At 39.8% G+C, this 22872-nt stretch overlaps 1 protein-coding gene across 3 annotated transcripts in view; it reads left to right on the top strand.

Moving 5' to 3' along the window:
• FAM13C (family with sequence similarity 13 member C) overlaps positions 1 to 22872 on the top strand; it is a 112687-nt gene that overhangs the window by 79617 nt on the left and 10198 nt on the right. For all 3 annotated transcript variants that reach the window (XM_012762822.3, XM_020280507.2, XM_020280506.2), the window contains 4 exons: positions 9395 to 9605; positions 10814 to 10952; positions 15757 to 15838; positions 17252 to 17463. In XM_012762822.3, the coding sequence (XP_012618276.1) occupies positions 9395 to 9605; positions 10814 to 10952; positions 15757 to 15838; positions 17252 to 17463 (644 nt within the window). The remainder of the gene's footprint in view (positions 1 to 9394; positions 9606 to 10813; positions 10953 to 15756; positions 15839 to 17251; positions 17464 to 22872) is intronic.

Below are 22872 nucleotides of genomic sequence, written 5' to 3'. Positions count from 1 at the left end.
ATTTTCTTTTCAACTGTTTGTCATTTTTGAAGTGTGCAGAGAGACCCTTTGACATTCCATGTGACTAAGCATAGTAACCCTTACTCTGTCTAAGTATGATGGAGTTTTAGCCATAGCTGTCCCCAGAGATAACTGGAGACCTCTTACTAGAGATAATAATAATTCCACAGCAGTACCTAATTAATTTTTTTCTAAAATCTTGATTTTCAAATTGAACTTTCCTTTGGGTAAGAAACTAATGTAATATATCTACTTATGGTCTACAATTATTCTCATAAAGAATTCTGCATAGTCTGTGGGTCTTTCCCTAACATTGAAGTTGAAGTGGGACAGAGTTAACAAGAACTTCAGCTTCTCTCATATTTTGTGACACTGTTCGCTTGACCAGAAGTTTTTAATTACTTCAAGTGCTTATTAAGTGTACAGATGTCTGGGTTCCCCACCTTAAAATGCAAAATTAAAATGTAGAGCTGAGGTCTGAGAATCTCCATGCTGGAAAAGTTCCCCTGGTGATTCTGAGGTACAGAAAGGTTCAGGAACACGTTCAAGAACACGGTGCCACTCTGGGGTGCCATGAAGGTGTTCCCGCCGCAGGTGCAGTTTACAACTGGATTTGTAGACCAAGAAAGCATCAAAAGTATGTCAGGAGTTCTACTACGTGGCTCTGATTAGCCATATAGCTCTGTTTTTCATCCTATCTGGGGCCAGCCCCAAACAGTCTTTGAAAGTCAGTAAGAGGGATCTACTTCAACCTCAGGAGCACATAGAATTTCCAAATGTCTTTAGGAAACTTGATTCATTATGGGCCTGTGTATGTGTGAGTGTGAGAGAGAGAGGTTCCTAAACCTTTCTTGAACTTTTTATATTTTCAGTATCCATCACCTGTTGCTTTTAAAATATGACTACTATTATGGAAAACAGTACTTCATTTATTTGTTCTAAGTTGGTTTCTTTAAAATGGTGGTTTTCAATTGAGGGTCTATTTTTCTTTTTTGCAGCACCCCCCAAATTTTGGGGGATATTTGGCAATATCTAGAGACTGGTTCCCACTGGGACATGGGCACCACTGCGAGGTAGTGAGTAGACACCAGGGATTCTGCTAAACACCCTATAAGGCACGGGACCTCCTCCCCCAACAAAGAATTATCTGTTCCAGAATGTCAATGGTGCCGAGGTTCAGAAACCCTTCTTGAAAGGCTTTTAAATGAATAACATCAACATAAGCCAACAATGTCCTCTCTGCTTGCATCAGGCATTATTGGATGGATTTTCTTATCTTCACAAGAGCCCTATGATGTAGCTTTCATTATCGTTCCTGGATTAGAGCTCAGGAAATAAACTTGGAGAGTTCATGTACCTTGCTGAAGGTCCCACAGCTACTGAGTGGTGGGGGGTTGGGGAGGAGAGAGAAGGGGTGGGAGGGGGTTTCCCCCACTCCAACTCCATGGTCTAAACCCCTCACCACTATGCTATTTGCTATCCAGACTGAATGTTAAGTCCCCTAAGTCTAATATTCTAGACTTTGAAATTAAGCTCATAGCCAGTCTAAATAATATTTAGTATTTAATTGTATATAGTATAGAATTAATATGCTTTGAGTCATTTTTTAAAATTTATCCCTGACTTGTGTTTTGTCAGACTGAAGAGAGCTAGATTTGTAATTGGTTCACCTTTTGTGGCCCCTCTGTTCCTAAGTCATTTCAGACCCTCTGATTTAAACCATCTCTAGGCCCCTGTGCCTTTCTTGATGTGTATTTACCTGATCTGCATAGTGTACTCCAGATGGAGTCAAGTAGTAAAATTTCACTTATAAATATGGGCAGAGGTACTATAGTTTTGCAAAATGTCACCATCAGAGAAAACTGGGCAAAGTATACAAGGGATCTCTGCATTATTTCTTACAATGGCATGTGAATCTGCAATGAGCTCAATTTTTAAAAATAAATTTATACCTTAAAAGTGGTAATGGGGGCATTTTATAAAATAATTACAGAATAATTATGCTTGCAGGATTGTTTTCCAAACCCTTTCTAGAGATGCACAATATTTTCTTGTTTTTTTTTTTTTTTTGTCAAATCAGCATATCCTGTAATAGCTCCAAAAACCCCATTCCCTATTAAACTAATAGTTTGGTGCTTATTATTTATTAAGGGTAGATGGATCGATTTTCTCTGACTGTATTACCTACTTGCCCACAGAGCAAATCATCTGCTGCTGTTGAACTTCTTCATGGTTTGTGAGCTTGGTCTGTGATTTCTTGGTGTTTTACTCTTTGAAAAATATTAATATCATCTGTAAACTCAGACTTATCACTCCTTAATTTCTCTTTCATGTCATTTCTGAAATGTAAAATAAGATTAATCTAGGATCCATTTTTAAGGATTGGTACTGAATTAACGTCTTAACAAAAATATTAATTAACTCTGCCATTTGCTGCGTACTGGCTTTGTCTTGTTCAGAAACACAGCTCCTTGCTGAACTTCCTGTGCTAATTGGGTGATTTTAGACAGGTTATTTAATCTCTCCTTGCCTAAGTTTCTTTCCTTTAAAATGAGACAAAGCATGCTGTCTGCATCTTAGGATTGTGAGAATGACATGGCCTAATACATATGAAGCTCTTAGCACATCACTTATGTAAATGCTAAATAAACATCAGCTGTCATTATTTAAAAAGCTGGAAGCTGGGCATTCTTACCATACTCAGAACTCATGCCACCTTCCCTCCAGTTGATAATGCTTACATTTGTCTTTGAATATCTACTCTATCATAATTTCTAACTACTTTCAGGATGTGCCAATGACATTTCATACTGTTCATTCCCCAGGTCCCCTCTAGAGTGTTGCATATGATTGACATTACACTAATTCCCTTAAGCAAAAGGTATTTATAACAGCAATAATCTATAGAGCTGATGGCTGAATAATTACCACCTATTAAACTTGAAACTACATTTGCTACAATAAAATCTATCCTGTGCTAAACCTGTGACATAACTTGGTCAGAAAAGTTCTTTACTATTAATAATTTTTCACTAATGCTTTTATAACCATCTTCATAATTGCTGAGGGAGGGAGCTTCACATTAACCCCTTTTTTTCCAAAAGAAAGCATTTAAAAAAAATTCAAAATTTATAGATGACAGTGTAATAATTCTCTGAGGCCATTCTTTTAACTATTCTATAGAAAAGAAAAAAAAAAAATCATTCCTGCAGCCCAAATTGCCAGGAAATTATTTTTAGAAATTTTTTAAATTCAGTTTTTAAGGCAGGCCAAGTACTGTGCTCACATGCATCATTCTATTTGTCCTCAACTCTTTACAGATGGGGGTTCTGGATTTGAAGAGGCTTGCCTGGGGCCAAGGATATCACATCTGCGAACAAGTGGTATCACAGAACCAAGCCCAGGCCTCTGGCTCCAAGACCCAGGCTTTTAACCAGTAGCCCTAAAGTCACTTTTTTAAAAATTAATAGACTTTATTTTTTTTACAACAGTTTTATGTTTACAAAAATCGGGCAGATAGTACAGAGAGTTCCTTTTACTTACTGCTTTTTCCTTGCACATAGGTTTCCCATATATTATAGTCATTTTAAAAGTATCTTTTTTGTGGGATATTTTGGTGTCAGCTCTGAATGCTTAAAGACTACAGTCTGGAGGTGATCAGCTGGCATGCCTAGAAGCTTGGTGTCTGCCACTGCTCTGGACACCTCCCACGCCTGGGGCCAAAGGGGACAATCTCTCCTGTCTCTTTCAGTTCCCTGAGCATCATCTGCTCGTGTGTCTCTGTCTATGTGGAGAAGCTGATGCAACTTCTTTTCCTGAATTGGTTAATTCGGGCAACCTAATAGACACTCGAGATTAATAATTCTTGACTATGCTTCCTAACTGACTCTGGATGAGCCTGGTAAAGGTACCACCCACATAGAAGTTTGGAATGCCCTTCAGTCATCTTCCTGTTTGCTTTGTATATTCAGTGTTCCTTCTGCTTCCTAAAGCACTTCTGCCCAAATGTGAAAACTCTCTTTTGAATATGGCTCTTGTCATCTTAATAGCAGATTTTTGTCAGCTGCACCACTGAGGTGATCAGTTGTGCAGGAATCAACTAGAAGACCTGGGAGTCCAGGAAGCTGAAAAGGAATGGGCATTGCAGCAGGCAGCTTTCTCTGTCTGCCTAGAGGGCACGTCTGAATCTTCCACACTGTGATGGATGGTGTGTGCTCCTTCCGCAGCCCCTCAGCTCAGACAGAGCCCTGCACTCACAGGGGCGGGACATTGTTCAGCCTGATTGTTATCTGAGCAGTTGGCTCCATCTTGGTGACACAGGGAAGGAAAAGGATGTTCTCAGAGATCAGATTCTGTTCGTTGGCCATTGTCCTTGGTTATTTCTCAAATTCAGTGAGATTGAGAGAGATTAAGTAATGCAACCCAGGTCACATAGATGACAAAACTGGGACTTGAATCTGGGTCTTTCTGAGCTTGTAGCTCATGTTTTTATCTGGGATGGCAAATTGCCTCTTGGGATCTGCCAGGTGCCTGTCGTGAAGTCCACCCCTCCAGCTTCCGGTCACTTCCGGTGGCCATCACAGGAGCTGGCACACAGGATTGCCTGGGTGCTGACCTCCCCCTGCTTGATCAGCCTCCCCAACCCACAATCCCTTTTTGTCTGCCCCGTTCCTGCCTCGCCCACCCCAACATGGCAATATTGCTTCTCCTCTCTCAGTGGTCTCTACCCAAGCAAGCTCATCTGTTTTCCCAGACTTAGTTATTGGGATAACTTCTGGTTTACCCATGTTCTCTCTCTCTTGACACTGTAGCTAAACCTTTAGTGCCTCAAGCACCCAAATTCAACATATCTAAAACAAAACCCATCATATATTTATCAGATGTTTTTGGGTTGTTTTTTGCTTTTGTTTTTGTAGCCCTCTTTGTGTATGTGACACTGTTATCCTCCCTGTTGTCTGTCCTGAGAGATGCTGGCTGAGAACTCTGAGGCTTGAACCTCATTAGAATCATGAACTTGCTTTGGGATCACTTAGCTTTTAAAACCAACAAAGGCTGACATTTGGCATTTTGGAATGTACCTGAATGCTATCTATGAGCCCACCACGATGGCCAATTCCAAGAGTGTGAATTAACAAATGCACAAATCTCAGTAGTCCATCTCGAGTTTTTACAGACAGAGATTTATTTTAAATTTTGCATTGCTTTAAAAATTCACATTAGAAAGATATATTTTTAAATCTGACTGACTCATTTAACAGCTGTAATATAGCATATGCTTCTGCCTGGGGTTGCAGCCAGATCAGAAGTGGTCTCTTGGCCTTCACAGACTGATAATTACTTTTCTTCTCCATGTTCCCTCCTGCCCAGTGCGTGGGCCGCCAGAAACCCCAAGGCTCCAGCGTCAGAGATGTGGAGTCTTCTCTAGGCACTGGCCAACCCCCCCCTGAATGGAGTTAGTACAGTTATACAACCTTCCCTACTGAATTAAAATAGAGAGCACATTACTCCCAGCTTCATGTGGTTGTTTGTGCAATTAAATACATGCCAAAACTCTCAGAACAAGATTGAGGACAAAGTGAGTCACTCCATAAATATTAGAGATGATGATTATTATTTATTTATAAATAAGGACTGATAGGAGGGACAATATGTTGAGGGATATATTGGTTCTCATTTCCAATGATAACCCTACAGGGGCTCCTGGTGAGGTTGGTGTTCAGGGAGAGAAGATACTACTCAACTTCTTTATTTTGATAATAATATGAAAATGATGGTTCTCATGATACTGTGTTTAGGAGTTTCTATGCCTTATCCTCATGTTTCACCAAATAGGCTATACAGGGATGCATGGGTGAACATTATTAGTTTTAAGAAGAATTTATTTTAATGTGTATCAGTTTTAAAGAATGTAGCTAGTACATCACATTCATGACTTCTTGGCCATCATTGCTTACAATGAAGGTGAAATTTTTAAAAAAAATTAGGTTGAAATAAAAATAAATAAATATCTATATAAAGTAAAAAGGGTTATGTAGATAAGGCAAAAATTTTGTAGGGATATAGTTTTATTTCATTTCATCTTCACTTAGTCATGTGAGGCAGGCACTGTTATTCTTCCTATTTAACAGATGAAGAAACTGAGATTTAAAAAGGTCCATCATTTCCAAAGTCTCTTTAGCCAGTGTGGATCTGGGATTCAAACTCACAATCTTTGCTCTCTATTGTGCACCCCAGGGTGGTTTCTCACTTCCCTTCTCAGGAATGTTTTTTCCGCCCAAATTTTATGTTAACGTATTATATTTTCCTTTTTGTAAAATTAAGACATAGTTGTTATGGAAATTGTATAAAACACAAACAAGCAAAAAACATTTTTTTATTGTGGTAAGAACACTTAACATGATATCTACCCTTTCAACAAATTTTTAAATATACAATACAGTATTGTTAGCTACAGTAGTCTCCCCCTTAGCTGTGGTTTTGCTTTCAAGAGTTACCTGCAGTACAGTATGATAAGATATTTTGAGAGAGAGACCACATGCACATAACTTTTAGTATAGTATGTTGTTATAATTGTTCTATTTTATTGTTAATCTTTACAGTGCCTGCTCTATAAAGTGAACTTGGTCAGAGGTATGTATGCATAGGAAAAAGCATAGTATATATCGGGTTTGGTACTATCTGCAGTTTCAGGCATCCATTGGGGGTCTTGGAACACATCCCTGTAGATAAGGTGGGACTACTGTATAGGCATTATGTCATACAGCAGATCTTTTATTTTTCTCATCACTGCCCTGTGAGTAAGGTGGGCCAAATTCAGAGACTGAGAGAGGTAGGAGACCTGGCTGGGGCCCCACAGGAAGTATAGGCACTCCTGCCTCACAGGCCCCTTCCTCTCCCATACTGCACCATGTGATGATGGGCCCAGGCAAGCTGTCCCTTCCTTTGGAAGAAACAGTAATGTGCCCCCAGGTGACCATCGGAAGCCACCCTGGTTTTATATTGCCCTCAGCTCGTCCCTATCAGGGAACTGGGCCTGGAAGGGTGGCCTAGGCTCTTCCCAGATCAGCAGCGATGTTGGCTCTGAATCTACACTGGCCTCTTCTGAGCAAAGACCTCGATAATTCTGTCTACACAAGTGCACAGACAAATACCCGTGCCTGCTGATTTAATTAAGCCCCTTCTCAACACAAATGGTTAGTTTGGACAAAGAACTGAAACTCTACCAAATTGCCAGTTTTTGACTGTGTTGTTTTTCAACTGGTTGCTTTGGGATCTCTCTGGCTCACAGCTTCCCTCAATAGTGAATTGGAGGGAAAGGAGGTTAGGGTGTTAATTAGGCAGCATGGTAAATTATGCGAATGCCCAGGGGAAAACAGATGCCATGTAAATGGAGCTTTACAATTACTCTTGCAATGCAGTTCCAAAAAATCCATTTGTAGTCATTGGTGATTCCATGAAGTTATATTTTAGGATTCTATTGGCTTTAGAAACCGCGCTCTTTCCCCAGCTCTACTTCGTAGTTATGTGGCTAGGATCTCAAGTGCTTCCATTTGGGCATTATCGAATAGCAACAAGAGACTCCTGTTAGTTTTAATCATGGGGCCACAGCTGAGCTGAAAGGGTTGACGTCTCAGACCTTTTGCATTTTAGTAAGAATATGGTGGTCCCAGGTGCTTGCTAAAGATGATTTTCTTCCCCATTATTATTACTGAAAAATACTTCTAAGAAACAGGTAACATGAATAAAATGCATTTCTTCTTAGAGACTAATGGTTTAAGAATTTGGTGAGGAACCCACACGCCCCTGGTGGATTCAGAAAGTGATCATTATGATATGCTACAATTTATTGGTACTAACTCTCATTCCTGTTACTCTTGAGGGCTCCTGTCAAACCATGGCATTTTTCTGGGTAAATTATTCACACTTTGCCTTGGGCCGAGGCACTGCCTGTTCACCTGGCACCAACGTGCCTGCACCATGTCCATTCTTGGTCAGCCCCCACTACTGCCAGAAGTGCCATCAGGGACCTTCAGAGGCACGGCGGGAACCATCGTCTACCTTCCTAGTCTACAACCCACCAGGGGAGAAGCCAGCAGAAACCACAGGAAGACCTAATCAGACCTTTGATGTCACACAAAGCAAACTGCATTTCAGGCTCTAAAGAACAAGGAGTCATTCTAAATCTGATTAAGATTCATCTGATACCAGATCATGATAAATGTTTATTTTGGAAAAGCCTATTGTCAGTATTTTCTGATTCTGCTTATTCATCTAGAAAAAAAATCTCTGTTTTCCTTTCTTTAGAGAAGAAGGAGCAAGAGAAAGCCTTGGCTTGTCCTGACTTGTCTGAAGGGCAAAATTGAGGAGTTTTGGCCGCTTCTGGAATAACTCTGTACAGAGCCCAGGGTGGAGAGACCCTTCCTCGGCCAGCCTGGCTCAGTGTGCGAGTGATCCCCCAGCTGACAGACCTCAGTCCCCCGCCCTCACCCCCACAGCACAGGGGTACCCGCCTTCTGGACTGGCCCTGGGGTGGGGAGCTAAGTTCGGAGGGGGATGGTCCTAGTGAGAATTCAGGCGCAGAGCTGGCTGGGGAAAGGGTTTGGCACAGGTTTTGTTTTTTGTTTTGACCAGAATAAAATGCTACATAAAGTTTTGGAGAAGAAAATAGAATTACACCTAATTCTATCATGCTTTGTAGTAGCTGTGTAACTTCTTTTATCTTTTAATGCATTTATTTGTACACATAAGTGTATGCTTTTTATATAAAATGAAATCATTACTGTTTTGTTTTGAAATTTGTGGTTTCCGCTTAGCATATTCTGAATGTCATTCCTTATTGATAAGCAGAATTATCCATCATTTTTAATGACAGAGGAATAATTTTCTCTGTGGGAGACTCCTCTTCACTCTCCTCTTTATAGGTTTTTTCCACTCTCTTCCTCTCCTCCCTCTGCTCTCCCTTCCTTCACTGGCAATTGTCATCCCTTTTCTTCCTCATAATCTATAATCTTTTGCTCCAGCTCCATTTTATTGTTTTCTTTTTATTTACTCTAATGCTTTGTAACATAGCCTCACACCTATGCAAATACTATGAAATAAAAAGAGGATTTTTACAGTTTGGGGATATGCTGGCCATATAACTCATCCCGAAATAATGCATTTCCATTTTCTTTTCTTTTTTTTTTTTTTTTTTGTTGGCAGCTTTGCAATCTTTTCTATCCAGGTTCTGTGAGAACAAACATGACAGTATTTTGAAAACTTTTCATATCCCCAGAAGGAAGAAATGACAAAGAGCAAGCCATTATAATGAATGTTTATGATCTTTATTTAGGAACATGACAGCCTCAAGCCCTCTGTCACTGCTAAGTCTTTATGATTTGTGTTGTTTCCCCAGACCCCGCGCCAGTCTCCAAAGACGCGCAGAATGAAGCCGACAGCGCCCCAGAAGACCTCCAGTCAGTGGGGACCAGCAGGCTGCTCTATCACATCACCGACGGCGACAACCCGCTGCTGTCGCCCCGGTGCTCCATCTTCAGCCAAAGCCAGAGATTCAACCTAGACCCTGAGTCAGCCCCATCGCCACCCAGCACTCAGCAGTTTATGATGTAAGAAAACCTCATATTATCTTCATTTCAGACAGTTTTTCAAATGCCACGTTTACAAACTACAATGAGGCGTGTGTCTGAAACAGTGCGAACATGCCTGCCTAATGGAACTGCAAGACCAGAACAATAAACGGCAAAATAATCAGTATATTTTCCAGTTGGGGATGCCATTTCAGGTCTTGATATCTCAGGAGGAAATGGCCACGAGAGGCAGGCAGCCCCAGGGGCTCACATGTTTTTGAACATTTTTTGGTGAAATAACCAGAATCCTGAGTAAGTGTATGTACATGCAAATATCAGGACTGTCATTCTTGATGAACTTGGCATTCTTTCCATGCAGAACAGTGGCATCAACAGATGTACTGTGGGAATATTTGGGAATTGTCCACCTCAAGTTTTTCTTAGATTCCACAAAAGTGGTAGCTTATAATAGCTATCCCCCCAATTCTGTGTGCTTGTGTGTGTATATATGTATCAGATGCCTGCCCCCCTACACACTCCATTTGGAATTTGCACTTGGGATTGGAATGAGGTTGAGGGAACTGTGTTATTTACTTTTAAGTTCCACAAATAATTTTGACATATAGCTAAGATTCAGAATTGTTTGGTTAAAAATATGCCCAGGGAATCCCTAGTTTCTCTCTCTGAATTTATGCTGTTATTCTTGAATTTATCCAAGCTTGGGTTCTTGGACGTCTATTAATGAACTTTAGGGAGTTAGTGAATTATTGCTATTGCATGTAAAATGTGTGTCATGTGAGAAGGGTGTACATAGTTTCTGGAAAAACTTCCTGGAGATAGTTCCTTTCACTATATTCTAAAAGGTTCTGTTATGTCAAGAAAAGTTAACCACACACATCTTCCTTGAAAATGTCGGTAAGTGTGGCTTGTGCAATCTATTGAGGATAAGGCCTCAACAGGGCTGCTCCTTCCGGGTCTTAAATTGGCCTCTTCTAAGCTTTAGGAAATGTATTTCCTGGACTAATATTTTGATATTTTACACTACAGTCCCTGATCACATCTGCCTATAATGGAGTTCTGTGATCAGGGGTTTCCATTGATGAGCAGATGCTACCATGGTAGTCTCATCAGATAATCTGCCTTCCGGACCTCTCTGATAACCCAGGAATCTTGGTGTGTAGACCAGTAGCAGTGTTTACCAGGAGACCACTGTTTCTGACGCTCCTTCCTCCCTGTGATCATCTCAGGCCCCGGAGTTCCTCGCGGTGCGGCTGTGGAGATGGTAAGGAGACTCAGACCATCACCCAACTCACCAAGCACATCCAGAGCCTCAAGAGGAAAATTCGGAAATTTGAGGAAAAATTTGAACAAGAAAAGAAATACCGGGTAAGGACCCTGGAGTTTGACATACGAATGGATTGTGTCAGAGGTGGTGGATTTTCTATGCCAGGGGATAGCTCTGTTCCCATTGCCCAACCCAGGACTTGTTACAAATTGAGTTCCCACCCTGGGTCTGTCTTCTCATCTGCTGTCAGTTGATCTCTGCTAAGATATTTCCTAGGAGTAGATTACAACTCTTATTTCCAGACTTATTTGATTATTAATCTTTTTTTCCCCTAAGGAACCTTATCATCACTAGTTTTTCTAGGACCAAAATTTTGAAAGCTTTTAAATTATGGTCTCATTGTTTTTAAAAAATCTTTTCCCAATTGCATTTTGATAAGAACTTATTAAGGACCCAAGAACAGAATCTCCAATTGTGAAACAGAATGAGGGAGATGGTTTCTTGACATGAAAGTACTTGGTGATTGACAAGTGGGGACCTCTCAGGTGACGTTTGTTAAGGACACTCAGAAGAAGAAACCCTGAATTATCCTATCCCATCAGTTCATGCTGGTATTGCAATGCCACAAACATTCTTTCTCACGTAAGAAACAGTAGAGTCATGGGTAAGTGTCTTGATGACCAATGTTGCTTTTATTTTCTCTAATGGTGACCATGGCATAGAGAAAAACCATTTTCACATAGAATTGGACAAATAAATCGGGTCTTTGGCAGAGGGCCCAGAACAGCTTGTTATTAGAATAAAAGAGAACAGGGAATAATCTCTCATACATCTTGAAATATTTAAAGGTTCACTAAGCACTTGGTACAGAGGCAATCAGAAAGTTCCTGTGAGTGTAGGATATGTTCTGGGGAGGGACGTGAGAGTGGGTAATATTCCACTCTTCTGTTCTTTCCATCTTGTTTTTTTCCTACAGTGGCCTCAAGTTCACTAAAAGAGGAGTTTTAAGGTATGGTTTTAGCTTTGCAAAAATGGGGGGGAAAGTCAGATTGGCTTTCAAGACAACCTTAGTCAGGGTGTTGAAGATTCCTGTCTTCCCCAGTGTCAGGCAGTTGCAGCTACTTACCGTCTTTTACAGAGCAGGAAGCAGCTCCACACACTATTAGTCCAGGCTCCTACAGGCCTTTAGAGATAAGGAAACTGAGGCCCAGTGAAGAGGTAAAGACTTATAACTTGCCTAATGTAGTTGTGTTCTATCAGCTCAGGCTTGGAGCAGTGGATTAAAGATGAGTAGGTTCTGCAATAGTGTGGAAATAAAATTCTTAAGTGTCTACATTTTGAAAGCTCCAGATATCCTGAGAGAAGCTAATTTCACCTGTTTGCTGCTGGAGTGTTATTGGATCTTTAATGTCTTCATATTAGAAACTAAGAGTAACAACCAGGTGCTCCAATCCCAGCACCTGTTAACACTGCTTACCTAGAACCTTATTACCCCAGGGCCTTAGTTTCTTCAGTAGTCTCAGTTTGTCCATCTGTAAAGTGGAGTCAACATTAGTAGTGACTTCTTAAGTTTGTGAATTGCAAATGAGGAAAGGACACAGTATAATGCTTATTATAGTGTTTGGCACAAAGGAAGTAAGAGATCCTAAATATTACCAACCTTTCAATCTATGAGTAATGTTTGAACAGTCTTACTGTATGGCAGTCCCTGCCTTGTCAGAAAATGAAGAAAAATTATTTCTGTTAATTCTCCATTGGATTTTTCTACCTGCAGTCACAGACCTTGGATGCCTGTTTGGGAAGAGAATTTCTCCTGGCACCTCTTGCCTTTGTCTGGAGAACCTTTAAAGCCAGAGCAGGCAGAAACACACATACAGACAGATCCATGTATTAATAAATACTAAAACATGCAGAAGGAGGGATTTGGGAGCAATAGAAGCAGGATTCATAAGCACTGCTGCTTGCTGCTTCGTGTGTATTAAAGTCTTTGACATAATCAGAACCTTATGTGTCTCAGGAAATAGGGCTTTCCCTGCCCTTCCTGTCGGGGTGCCAGGCTGTGGTTAGAGGTTTGACATGTCAGGAAGGCTTCCGTTCCTGGCAGCCTGACTGTGGAGTTAATAGCACCCACTGTGAATGTTTAAATCCAAGCCCCACAGGGCCTCTGTGCTATGCTGATATCCATGCATAATACACATCTTTCCATCTCTGTTGAATGTAACCATTTTGTATCCCTATCTCAAACTGCTTATTCTCTACATCTGATTTTGCATTTGATTATTGGCCTCACGGGCTTAGAGGGTTGCTTCAGCCAGATATCTACTTGGGGGATCAGAGAATAGTAGAATTGGAAGGGATCAGCTAAGTGTTTCTTCTTATCTGACCATTGAAGAAACTAAGGCCCCAAAAGGGGAAGTGAATCCCCCAGAATCACACAGAAAAAAATTGACTTAGCCAGAAAAACAACTCTGGTCTTCTTATTTACCCATACAGAAATCTTTCTGAAGTATGTTATGAACTGACTTGAGCAGATCACAAATCTGTTCCAGTGGTACCTTCAGCTGTGTGAATCAGGAACCCCATTTTGATTGCACTGAACAAAACCTAAACTATGTAATTCCTGGGCATATGACTTTGGGGTCTATTAAGCCAGAATATTTTAGTTCAGAAATTAGAAGGCTTGAAAACCCACAGCTTGTATATGAGAACTTTCTATGTGACTTGAAAGCTGCCATCCATATGAGCTTCATTTAACCTCTTCTAACAGCTTCCCCAACAATAGGGAAAGAAAAAATTCATTTCAGAAACTGATTTCAGGCTGTAAATTATTTTGTTAGAAAATTCAGCCTTAAATTTCTGCTATGTCCTATGTGCAATAGTGAAAGTGCATTTCTTTCATAGGGACTGGCTTAGAGTCTTAGTGGTTTTTTTTTTTTTTTGTGTGTGTGTGTGTGTGTGTGTGTGTGTGTGTGTGTGTTTTTACCATATTTCAAAAGATAGAATTCACTATGTGGAGCAGGTCCAATGGAGCACTGTTCAACAAGATGTATTCTCAGACTGGAGAATTCTCTGAGGATTTTGAGAAACCAGATCTAAAACATTGACTGTCCTGATAGCCAGATTGTTACTCAAAAGCCAAAGTACTAAACTATCTATCAGGGAAACAGTACAGTGCCCTGTTCTAGCAGACCATAGATAGGACCAGGCTAAGCTGTTTGGGAGGTGGGGGTTGGCACCCATGTGTCACTGTCCATGGTCCTGAAACCAAGGATTCACTTGTGAAACCATAGTCTCCTATCCAAGCTCTCCTAGAAAAGAATGATAGTTATTTTCCTTCAATCTTCTTTTCTATCTTGATTTTAAAAACTATGGCTTTTTATATCACTCCATAACTGACAGAACCATGCCTTGTGTTTCACAATGGATGTATCTAATCCCATGTACATGTGATGATCTTATCACACAAGTAGTTTTTTCCTTTGAACTTGAAAAATCTTCCATCTTCCTATGCCTCCCTCTCACCAACAACCTGGTGAGGTCACATGGATTTAGTGGACCCTCAAACATCACAGAGCCCCTATATTTGGTTACTAACAGTGCTCACAATTCAGACTAGTATGTTTACGATCATGTCTTCTTGAGCCTTACTATATAGTTCCTTGTATAACCTTAACTCATAGTAGCCATTAGTTTTCTTGAGCCTGCATTTAAGTTACCATGGTAGCCTTGCCTTAAGAATGTTTCTTACTAATATGTGGGCGTTGAGGGTCAGTATGATTGACTACCCTTATCTCTTAGTTTCTCTTTTCTATAGAAAGTCTACTTTTGTGCTCTGAATAGAAATCCAGAAATCAAGGTGAATGACTTGTATTGACAAGTCAAATCCTTTTAAAATAAAAAATGTATATCTTTACTGCCACATCTAAGGTGCGATTAGCTACTTGTAGGATATGCATACACCACATGTCTGTCTGTCTGTCAGTGAAGACATATTCAGCATCCCTTTGGAGGTCTGATAGTGAACACTAACTACTATTACTACCACTGCTGCTAGTAACAGTAATAACAATAATTGTATCTGTAAATCTAGCTAACACTTCTACAGTGTTTAGCATGAACCTGGAACTGTTTTCAGTGCTTTGCAGATATTAATTAATCCCTCACAGCAACCCTATGAGGAAGATGCTGTTATAGTCCTAATCTGATACATGAGAGTGAGGAACAGAGAGGCTAAATAATTTGCCCAGGGTCACACACATATGACCTATTAAGTTTTATTTTAATTCCAGCTCCAGTAGGATATTGAGTCTACAAATGGTGAAGAGGGATTAGAAATCTGGGTATCCCCCTGACAGACTGACTTCTCAGGACTACTGTCAGGTTTTAAAGATTCTGGGGTCCTCTTTCTTCAGCTTGGGGGATATGACTAGCAGGAGCTAAATCTCCCACTTTGTTAGTATTGTTCAGCAGAGGTTGTGGTCATAAGCCAGGTATGTGAGCCACAAACAAGGTAGTAAGCAGTGCTGTCAGTCATGTGAATCGCTGTAGAGAATGCTCTGGGACCCCGGGGTATGGGCTGTGGAGGGCCTGCAAGGCAAGTGAGGGAAAGAATGACTATATGGGCACTGGCATGGTTAGGACCATGTGAAAAATGCTGGGTGACCAGGCATGTTTAGAAGCAATGCCCATGGCAAGGATGAAAGAATAGACGAGGTCAAGAATGTTTTCTGTGTTTTCCAGAAGCAACTCCATCAGCTGGAGATTTCACGCCTGAATATCTCTCCCAGCTTTATATGTTCCTGGACTGTCTTTGTGCAGCTCAGCTGTTTAAACATTTTGTTTTTCCTTTTCTTTCTTTCTCTCCCTCCCTCTCCCTCCTACCCTCATTTTTCCTTACCTTGGTAGCCTTCACATGGTGACAAGACTTCTAATCCTGAAGTCCTGAAATGGATGAATGATTTGGCTAAAGGTCGTAAACAGCTCAAAGGTAAATGCCAGCCAAAGGTCTCTTTTCTCAGGAAGCGGTTAAAATAGTGATAATGTGCTTCAGAGCATTTTTTATTCATGTCCACCTGTGCCCTCTTGAGCTTTGTTTCCCCGCTTAGATTGGAAGCTCATTTGAAATAAAGGGTCCTGCATGTCCTTCATTGTTTGGCTCCATTTAATAAACCTCCTTACAAAGACACTGGGGACCTCCAACTCCTAAGTGGAATGATTCACTTCAATACCTGGAACATTTCAGCATGTGGAGCACTGACCTCCCTGGGTTATTGGATCTTTGGATGTTAAACACAAGAGGTCTGAGAAATCCTTTACTCCACCATACCCCATAGCATGGCTCAGGGACATTTATGCCCAGAGAGAGAGGGAAGGTTACGTAGCTGGGAGGTGGTGAGCCAGGTGTGAAACGTGGATCTCCCGCCTTGCAGCCCAGTGCTCTTTTTCCTCTGTCCCCCTCTGCAGATGGTGGGGTGAGTATTAACTCTAAAATCCATTGTCAAAGGACTATTGTTATTTACCAATAAAAAATTATTTTCTTCCTCTCTCCATGCTCTAATTTCAATACCTAGAGACATGGGAGTTTTTCCAAATTTCTGAAAGGATGGTGATTAAAAAGGACTAGAAGGGGATATTAATTCAGTGGCATTAAATGATAATGATGTGGCAAGTTTATAAAATATGCAGTGTTTAAACACCAAGCCAGAGTCTAACTAAAAAACAAACATCAAAGAAGATGAACTATGAAATTAAGAAATCAATATAAATGACCTCATTCAAGTGACCAGTCCCTTCATATATTCTGAAATATAATTCCCTGATAAACCCCAGGTGGGTTTTTGATTTTTAATTATCTACATTTATATGAAACCATATATCAATAATGGTGATGCCTGGATTTTAGAAGCTGGCATTAGACAAAACTGTGACCACTGTCAGGTTGGGGATGGCATTCCCGTTTTTCCTCTCCCGTGCCCTCTCCTATTTCTCTGGTGTCTGCATGTGGAATGCCCTCTAGAAGTACTTGCATTTCCACAGGGCTTTTGATGAACAAACAACTTTCAAAATCTAAGTAAATGAATCTTTGTCAGCTGCTACAGTAGTTAGCAGTTGTTAACCTTGGGGCCAGGTACCATTGGTGTTCCTCTCAACTTCCCCTCCTCTGAAATCTAAACCACTCACTCCCACACACGTCCTCTACCTCCATGAGATCCCAGCCTCTAGAGCCCTGGTTATACTATTGGCTCTGGCTATCAAGTCTGCCCTTGCCCCACAGAAAGCCACCATTCGCATTGTTCATTTCTACCAACTTGGCATCAGGGGAAGGGATTCCTGAAAGGCTGTCTTCTTCTTAGGGCCATGGGTTCTCTTTGCTCATGATAACTCATGGCATTTCTCTTAGAACTAAAGCTGAAGCTGTCAGAAGAACAAGGGAGTGCTCCCAAAGGCACACCTAGAAACCTGTCCTGCGAACAACCCACAGTCCTCAGAGAGAATGGGAAGCCGGAAGCTGCAGGCCCTGAGCCAAGCTCCTCAGGAGAGGAGACTCCAGATGCTGCCTTGACATGCCTAAAGGAGAAGAGCGAGCAGCTTCCCACCCTGGAGGATTCTAAGGTACCTCATTGTCTCTTGTGATATGGAGGGCCCCAACACTCCCCAGTGCCAGGGAGATCATAGTTTTGACCAGTTTGTCAGAGCACTTTGCCACTACATAAACATCTTTAGGAGACTGGCATGGAAATTTCAGTCAGATGAGTTTCTGGTGGGTTAGTGGCCATAAGCTATGGGTATTGCCACATGATTCGAGAATGTGACACCATTCTGGAGGTTATAGTGTTGAGAGTGGAAGGGAAGTAAATGGCAAAGACACTGGGATATATCATATCCCTTTCTCCCCCAAATTCTCCCCTGAAATTAGCAAATGAACCTATGAATAGAGAATAAGCATAATATCTGAAAGGAAAGGGCACCAGTTACAACCCTTTTCCATGTTTTATTAAAAAATAAACAGGGATGAGGTATAAATGGAAAGGAAAGTGGTTTCGTATATTATGTAAGAATAAGATAGAGTTTCTTAGGAGTGTTAGATTGAAACTCAAGACTTCAGCTTTAGACATCTTAGTTTTGAAATATCTGTGAGACATCCAAGACAGAGTTGTTCATTAGGCATTTGGGTATAGAGCTCAAAGAAAAGATTTATTGTATTTTATAAAGAAGAAAAGAGCGATTAGCATTTAACCTGGTTAATCTCCTCCTTGCCCTGCATATCTATGCTTCCATTTCACTTATGCCAGGGAAACTTCCCTGTAGTCCTTCCTGTCTCAACTCAAAGACTGGTCTGGTTGACTTTCAGTTCTTGATTTACAGTTGTAGCTACCCTATCACTCTAACTATCTTATGTGCCATCTTCTGTCTCTCTGACTACACCTTCAACTTCTTGCATGGAAAGGCCTGTTTATTACTCATGATCCCTCAATCTGTACATAGAAGATATAGAATAAATGCTGGGTGAATGGACAAATGACGAATGAATGAACTAGCACATTTAACTTTTGTCTTATTGAGGAGAATGCTGTCTTTATTGTACCTTACCTGGTCTTAATAATAAGGTGGCAACATAAGCCACATCTCAAATGGTTCACCACCATATGCCCCTGCATTAGTCTTTTACATTAGGACTTGTGATCCACAAGTAGAAATGGGACCGGGACCACCTCTATCTTTATATGAAATACCTTTAGACTTAAAAAAAAAAAAACAACACTAATTATATGTTGTGAGGAAGAAATAGAAGGTTTTCATCCACTTGGTTAACCTATCCCCATCCCCACTAAAGATTCTAGACTTTCATGATAGCCAGTGGACAATTTGTATATATATACACACACATATTGTCAGGTATGTGTTTTTTCATCCTTTAATACTTCTGAGGTTCTTTCCTGTATTTTACAGTTACTTTAATCATATCTATGAAAGCACGTTGGTAAATATCTAAGTCCTAATTCTGTGTTCTGTTCAATTAACCAGGGTAGTGAAGGGAGAGTTAGGATTGGTATAGGAGACTTAGAACAGGACTCAGTGCTTGAACCAGCCACTTTCTAACCATGTATATATGGCAAGTAAACTAAAACTCTGAGATTCAACTCCTTATCTATAATTACCTACTTCTATAATTATTGTGACAATAAGGGAGATGCCTGGTGACTGGTGGACAATAATTCATTTGCAAAAAGCTTTAAATGCCTACTATGTGTTGTGAAGTAGAATAGATGCATATAAATAAATAGATCATGGGAGTCACTGGTCCTCATGGAGCTCATGTTCTCCTGGAAGTTGGAATACAACAAGAAATAAACAACTCAAGAAATGAAATCATTAAAGATTTTGATAAGTACTGTGCAAGGAATTAAACAGGTGATATGACAGAAAATAATAGATATAGTTTCCACTTAAGAATGGTGATTAAGAAGGCCAAGAAGGTGACAATTAAAGAAGAATTAGTGGGCCAAGAGAATAACAAAGAGCATTTTAGACAGATAGAATTGCAGGTAGGAAGGCCTTGAAGGAAGGAAGAACATGTTGTATACTTGGAATTCTCAGGTTTGAGGCCTAGAGCACAGGATGGCCTGAGACAAAGTTAGAGAGATGGATTGGGACCCATCACACAAGACCTTACAGGCTGTGGAAAGTATTGGGAAGCTGTGGAATGGCTGTAAGCAGAAAAATGCCATGACATGATTCATATTTAAAAGATCTTTCTGATTACTTAATGTGGAGAATAAATCATAGGAGAAAAAAGTGGAAAAGGGGAAATGAAATGGGTGGCTTGGATTAGCATGATGACCTTGGAGATGGAAAGAAGTGAACATATTCAAAGTGTATTCTGAAGGTTGAATTTAAAGGACATGCTGAAACATTAGATGGGAGGAAGTGAAGGAAAGAAAGAATCCAGGATGGTGATGGATCCATTTACTGATGTAGGGAAAACTAGAGAAGGTGCAGATTGCAGGGTAGGGATGAAAACTTAAAAGGTCTGTTTGGGACATTGTAATGTGTTTTAAGATCTTTGAGGAGTAAGGTGACCAACCATCCCAACTTGCCCAAGACTTTCCTGGTTTCAGCACTGAAAATCCTGGGCAAACTGGGATGGTTAGTCATCCTACTGAGGTATCTATGTCAAATTGGTACGTGCAAATAAGAGCCTGGAGATCAGAGAAAAATCTCTGGGTACTTTAGAAGTCATCTGTATGAATATGGCAATTATTTCTATTATTTTAAATGAAGTATCTGTTGAATAGTAAATGTCAGATGTCCCTTCAAATATACCTGTTTAGCTTTGCAGTAGGCCAAAGGTAGACCCTTTAAACAGACAGCATCCGTAGTAGAACATGTAAACTTCAATATATAAAGCTGCAGTACCATTCCTGGGAGAGCTTAACATAATAAACCATGTAGTGGCTAGTCAGACATAAGGTAGGTCCTAACGGCGAGTCCAGAGATCTGTAGCAGAATCAAAGGGAAGATTGTATATTTCCAAAGCAGCTAATATTATTCCTGCCTCCTCAATGAGCTCAGTAGCATTTCAGATCATCTCATTAGGTCCCATTTCTTTAAACTCAAATTGGCAGATGACTTTCATCTGGGGTCCTTGCCTTACTGCTGAAAAGGCATTAAATATGAAAACTTCCAAGATAAAGAATGATTTCTTTTCCAGAGAGACTTTTATTATAACTTTCTGAAATTCCTGCATTTGGTGTTAAGTCACAGCCCATACTAAAACTAATAAATCCTACAGTATTGCCCTATTGGTGCTCATACTGCTAATGAGTAATTTTCTTCCTCTTTTATCTACGGATGATTTTTAGAGATAATCACTTCTGGGTCACAGGGCATCATTATGCACTGGAAATGAATGTGACTATTTATGTCCTTTTCCTTTTAAAAATCCCCAAGTGGTGCTGGCATATATGCCCGTATTGCCCTTTCTGAGAACTGCAGGTAGGGTCAGATGCACAGCTCAAATTACCAAGGGTAGGAGTAATGGCAATTATTTCTTCTGGCCTCTCATCAACTGTAGCATCTTTGAGGAGGTAACGGTTTTTAAAAAGCATAATAATTCATTTTAGTTTTAAAAAATCAAATAATTTAATAACTGATTAGTGGGTCATTGTTAGTTAGAAAGAGGGAAGACTTAGAGGTAAAGGGCATGGAAAGGAAGATCCTATCAAATATTTTTGCCTGCCTATTTATCCTTCCTTTTTTTTAAAAAAAATAATTTGTTTAATAGATAATAGTTTTTCATATATAACTATTTATACATTTTCTTTTTGCATGGAAGAAAACAAGGAAATATATAAAAGGTTGTATAGTAGAAAGATTCCTTCCCATTTCAACTGCCATCTCTAGCTCGAAGTTCTCCCATCCCAAGCAGATAACTATTGTTATTAATGTCTTATGTATCCTTTTGGAATTTCTATATAAAGCATACACAAGAAATTATCAATATACATTCTTAATTTGCCTCTTTTAAACAAAAGGTAGCAATTTATACAATTATATATATTTTTTTCACTTTATATATTCTGGATGGCTTTTTATATCAAGACAGAGCTTCTCATTTTTTATTTTTTAAATTTATTAATAGCACTGTGATACTCCTTTTTAGTAATGGACAACATTGATATTAACCTTACGTCAACTAGTTTAGTAGCTCAAAAGTCATTCACTTTACCTGTTATTAACCCAGGGACATCTATATATGACAAATCATTAAAAGTGATCCTTATTCTGTATATTAGGAAACAGAGGTTCAAAGATTATATAATTTTCCATTGTTAAAAATAGCTTATAAGTGTTGAAGGTAGTTATCTGAACCCATGTCCTCTAGTTTCCAGGTGACTATTAATCTTCAATTCCCTGCTTAGAAGTCTAAATTGACCAAACCATTCTCTTTATCATTTACTTTGTATGATAATGTCCATTACTGACATTCCATGTTGTTTGACTGACTGGTTAGTTCAAACAGTCAGACCTGTTTCACATATTGTGTCTCAATAAAGGGCTAGGGATACTTAGACACATGGAAATCATGGCAGGACTTGAATCCTTAAAACTAAAGGTAATAGTTTCCTACTGCTCACTGTACAGAGAAGAGAATGTCAGTTTTACTTCTCTCCATGAGAGAGTTCAATTAAGGGGATGGCTGGAAGAAAGAATTTATTTATAAATTTCTGTGGCTTACTGTGAAATAATACATGGCACCAGTCCCAAGGGAAGAAAGGAAAACAGGTGGTAAAAGTGCTGGAGCTATGGCAGTTTTTCCCCAAACAACTTTTTGACCAGGGCCCAGAAAACAAACAAACAAACAAACAAACAAACAAAAAAACCACATCTGGGCTGGCCACTGTCAGTACCAGTTCTGTCTCTCGGAAAGCCAGCTTGTTTCCAGACCTGATGATTCAGATTACCTACTGGATAGGTGGCTAGGAGTTTTTGTATGGCAAAGTTGTTAAGCTATCAATAATTCATATCAATAATTCATATGATATGAATTCATAATTCATATCAGATTGTGTTCTGTGCACACATCTCTCTTGCTCAAACTCCTCCTAGTTTTACTCCTTCTGATACTATAATAATGGAAGAGCAGGAAGTAAGGACAATTATATTTGGGGGTTTATCTCCTTATATTTATCTTTAAAATATGAAAACTTATTCATACTCTGCATAACTCTCTTTCACTGTTTTAGGTTACTCAACATGGTTCTTGTTTCCTTCACTGACATAACAAAAACCAAAAGTTAGCTATAACTGTATATAACTATAGACAGCCAGCAACATGTAGAATTAAGAAAGGCGGATGCATTTCAGAAACAGTGAGCCATTGAATTCAGAGGATAAAATTCTCTGATTCTTAGCAGAAAGGGGTTGAAGCATAGCAAAGTCAAATGTATTTCTGCCCATTAGATTTAGGGTCTCCTGCAGAGCTTACCACTTGACTCAGTTTCCATCATGAAAATTACT

This window comes from Microcebus murinus, chromosome 14 (assembly GCF_040939455.1).
Source record: "Microcebus murinus isolate Inina chromosome 14, M.murinus_Inina_mat1.0, whole genome shotgun sequence".
In the NCBI taxonomy this organism is placed as follows: Eukaryota; Metazoa; Chordata; class Mammalia; order Primates; family Cheirogaleidae; genus Microcebus; species Microcebus murinus.
The sequence above is the reverse complement of the archived record's forward strand: the minus strand, read 5'-3'. Positions and strand labels throughout refer to the sequence as shown.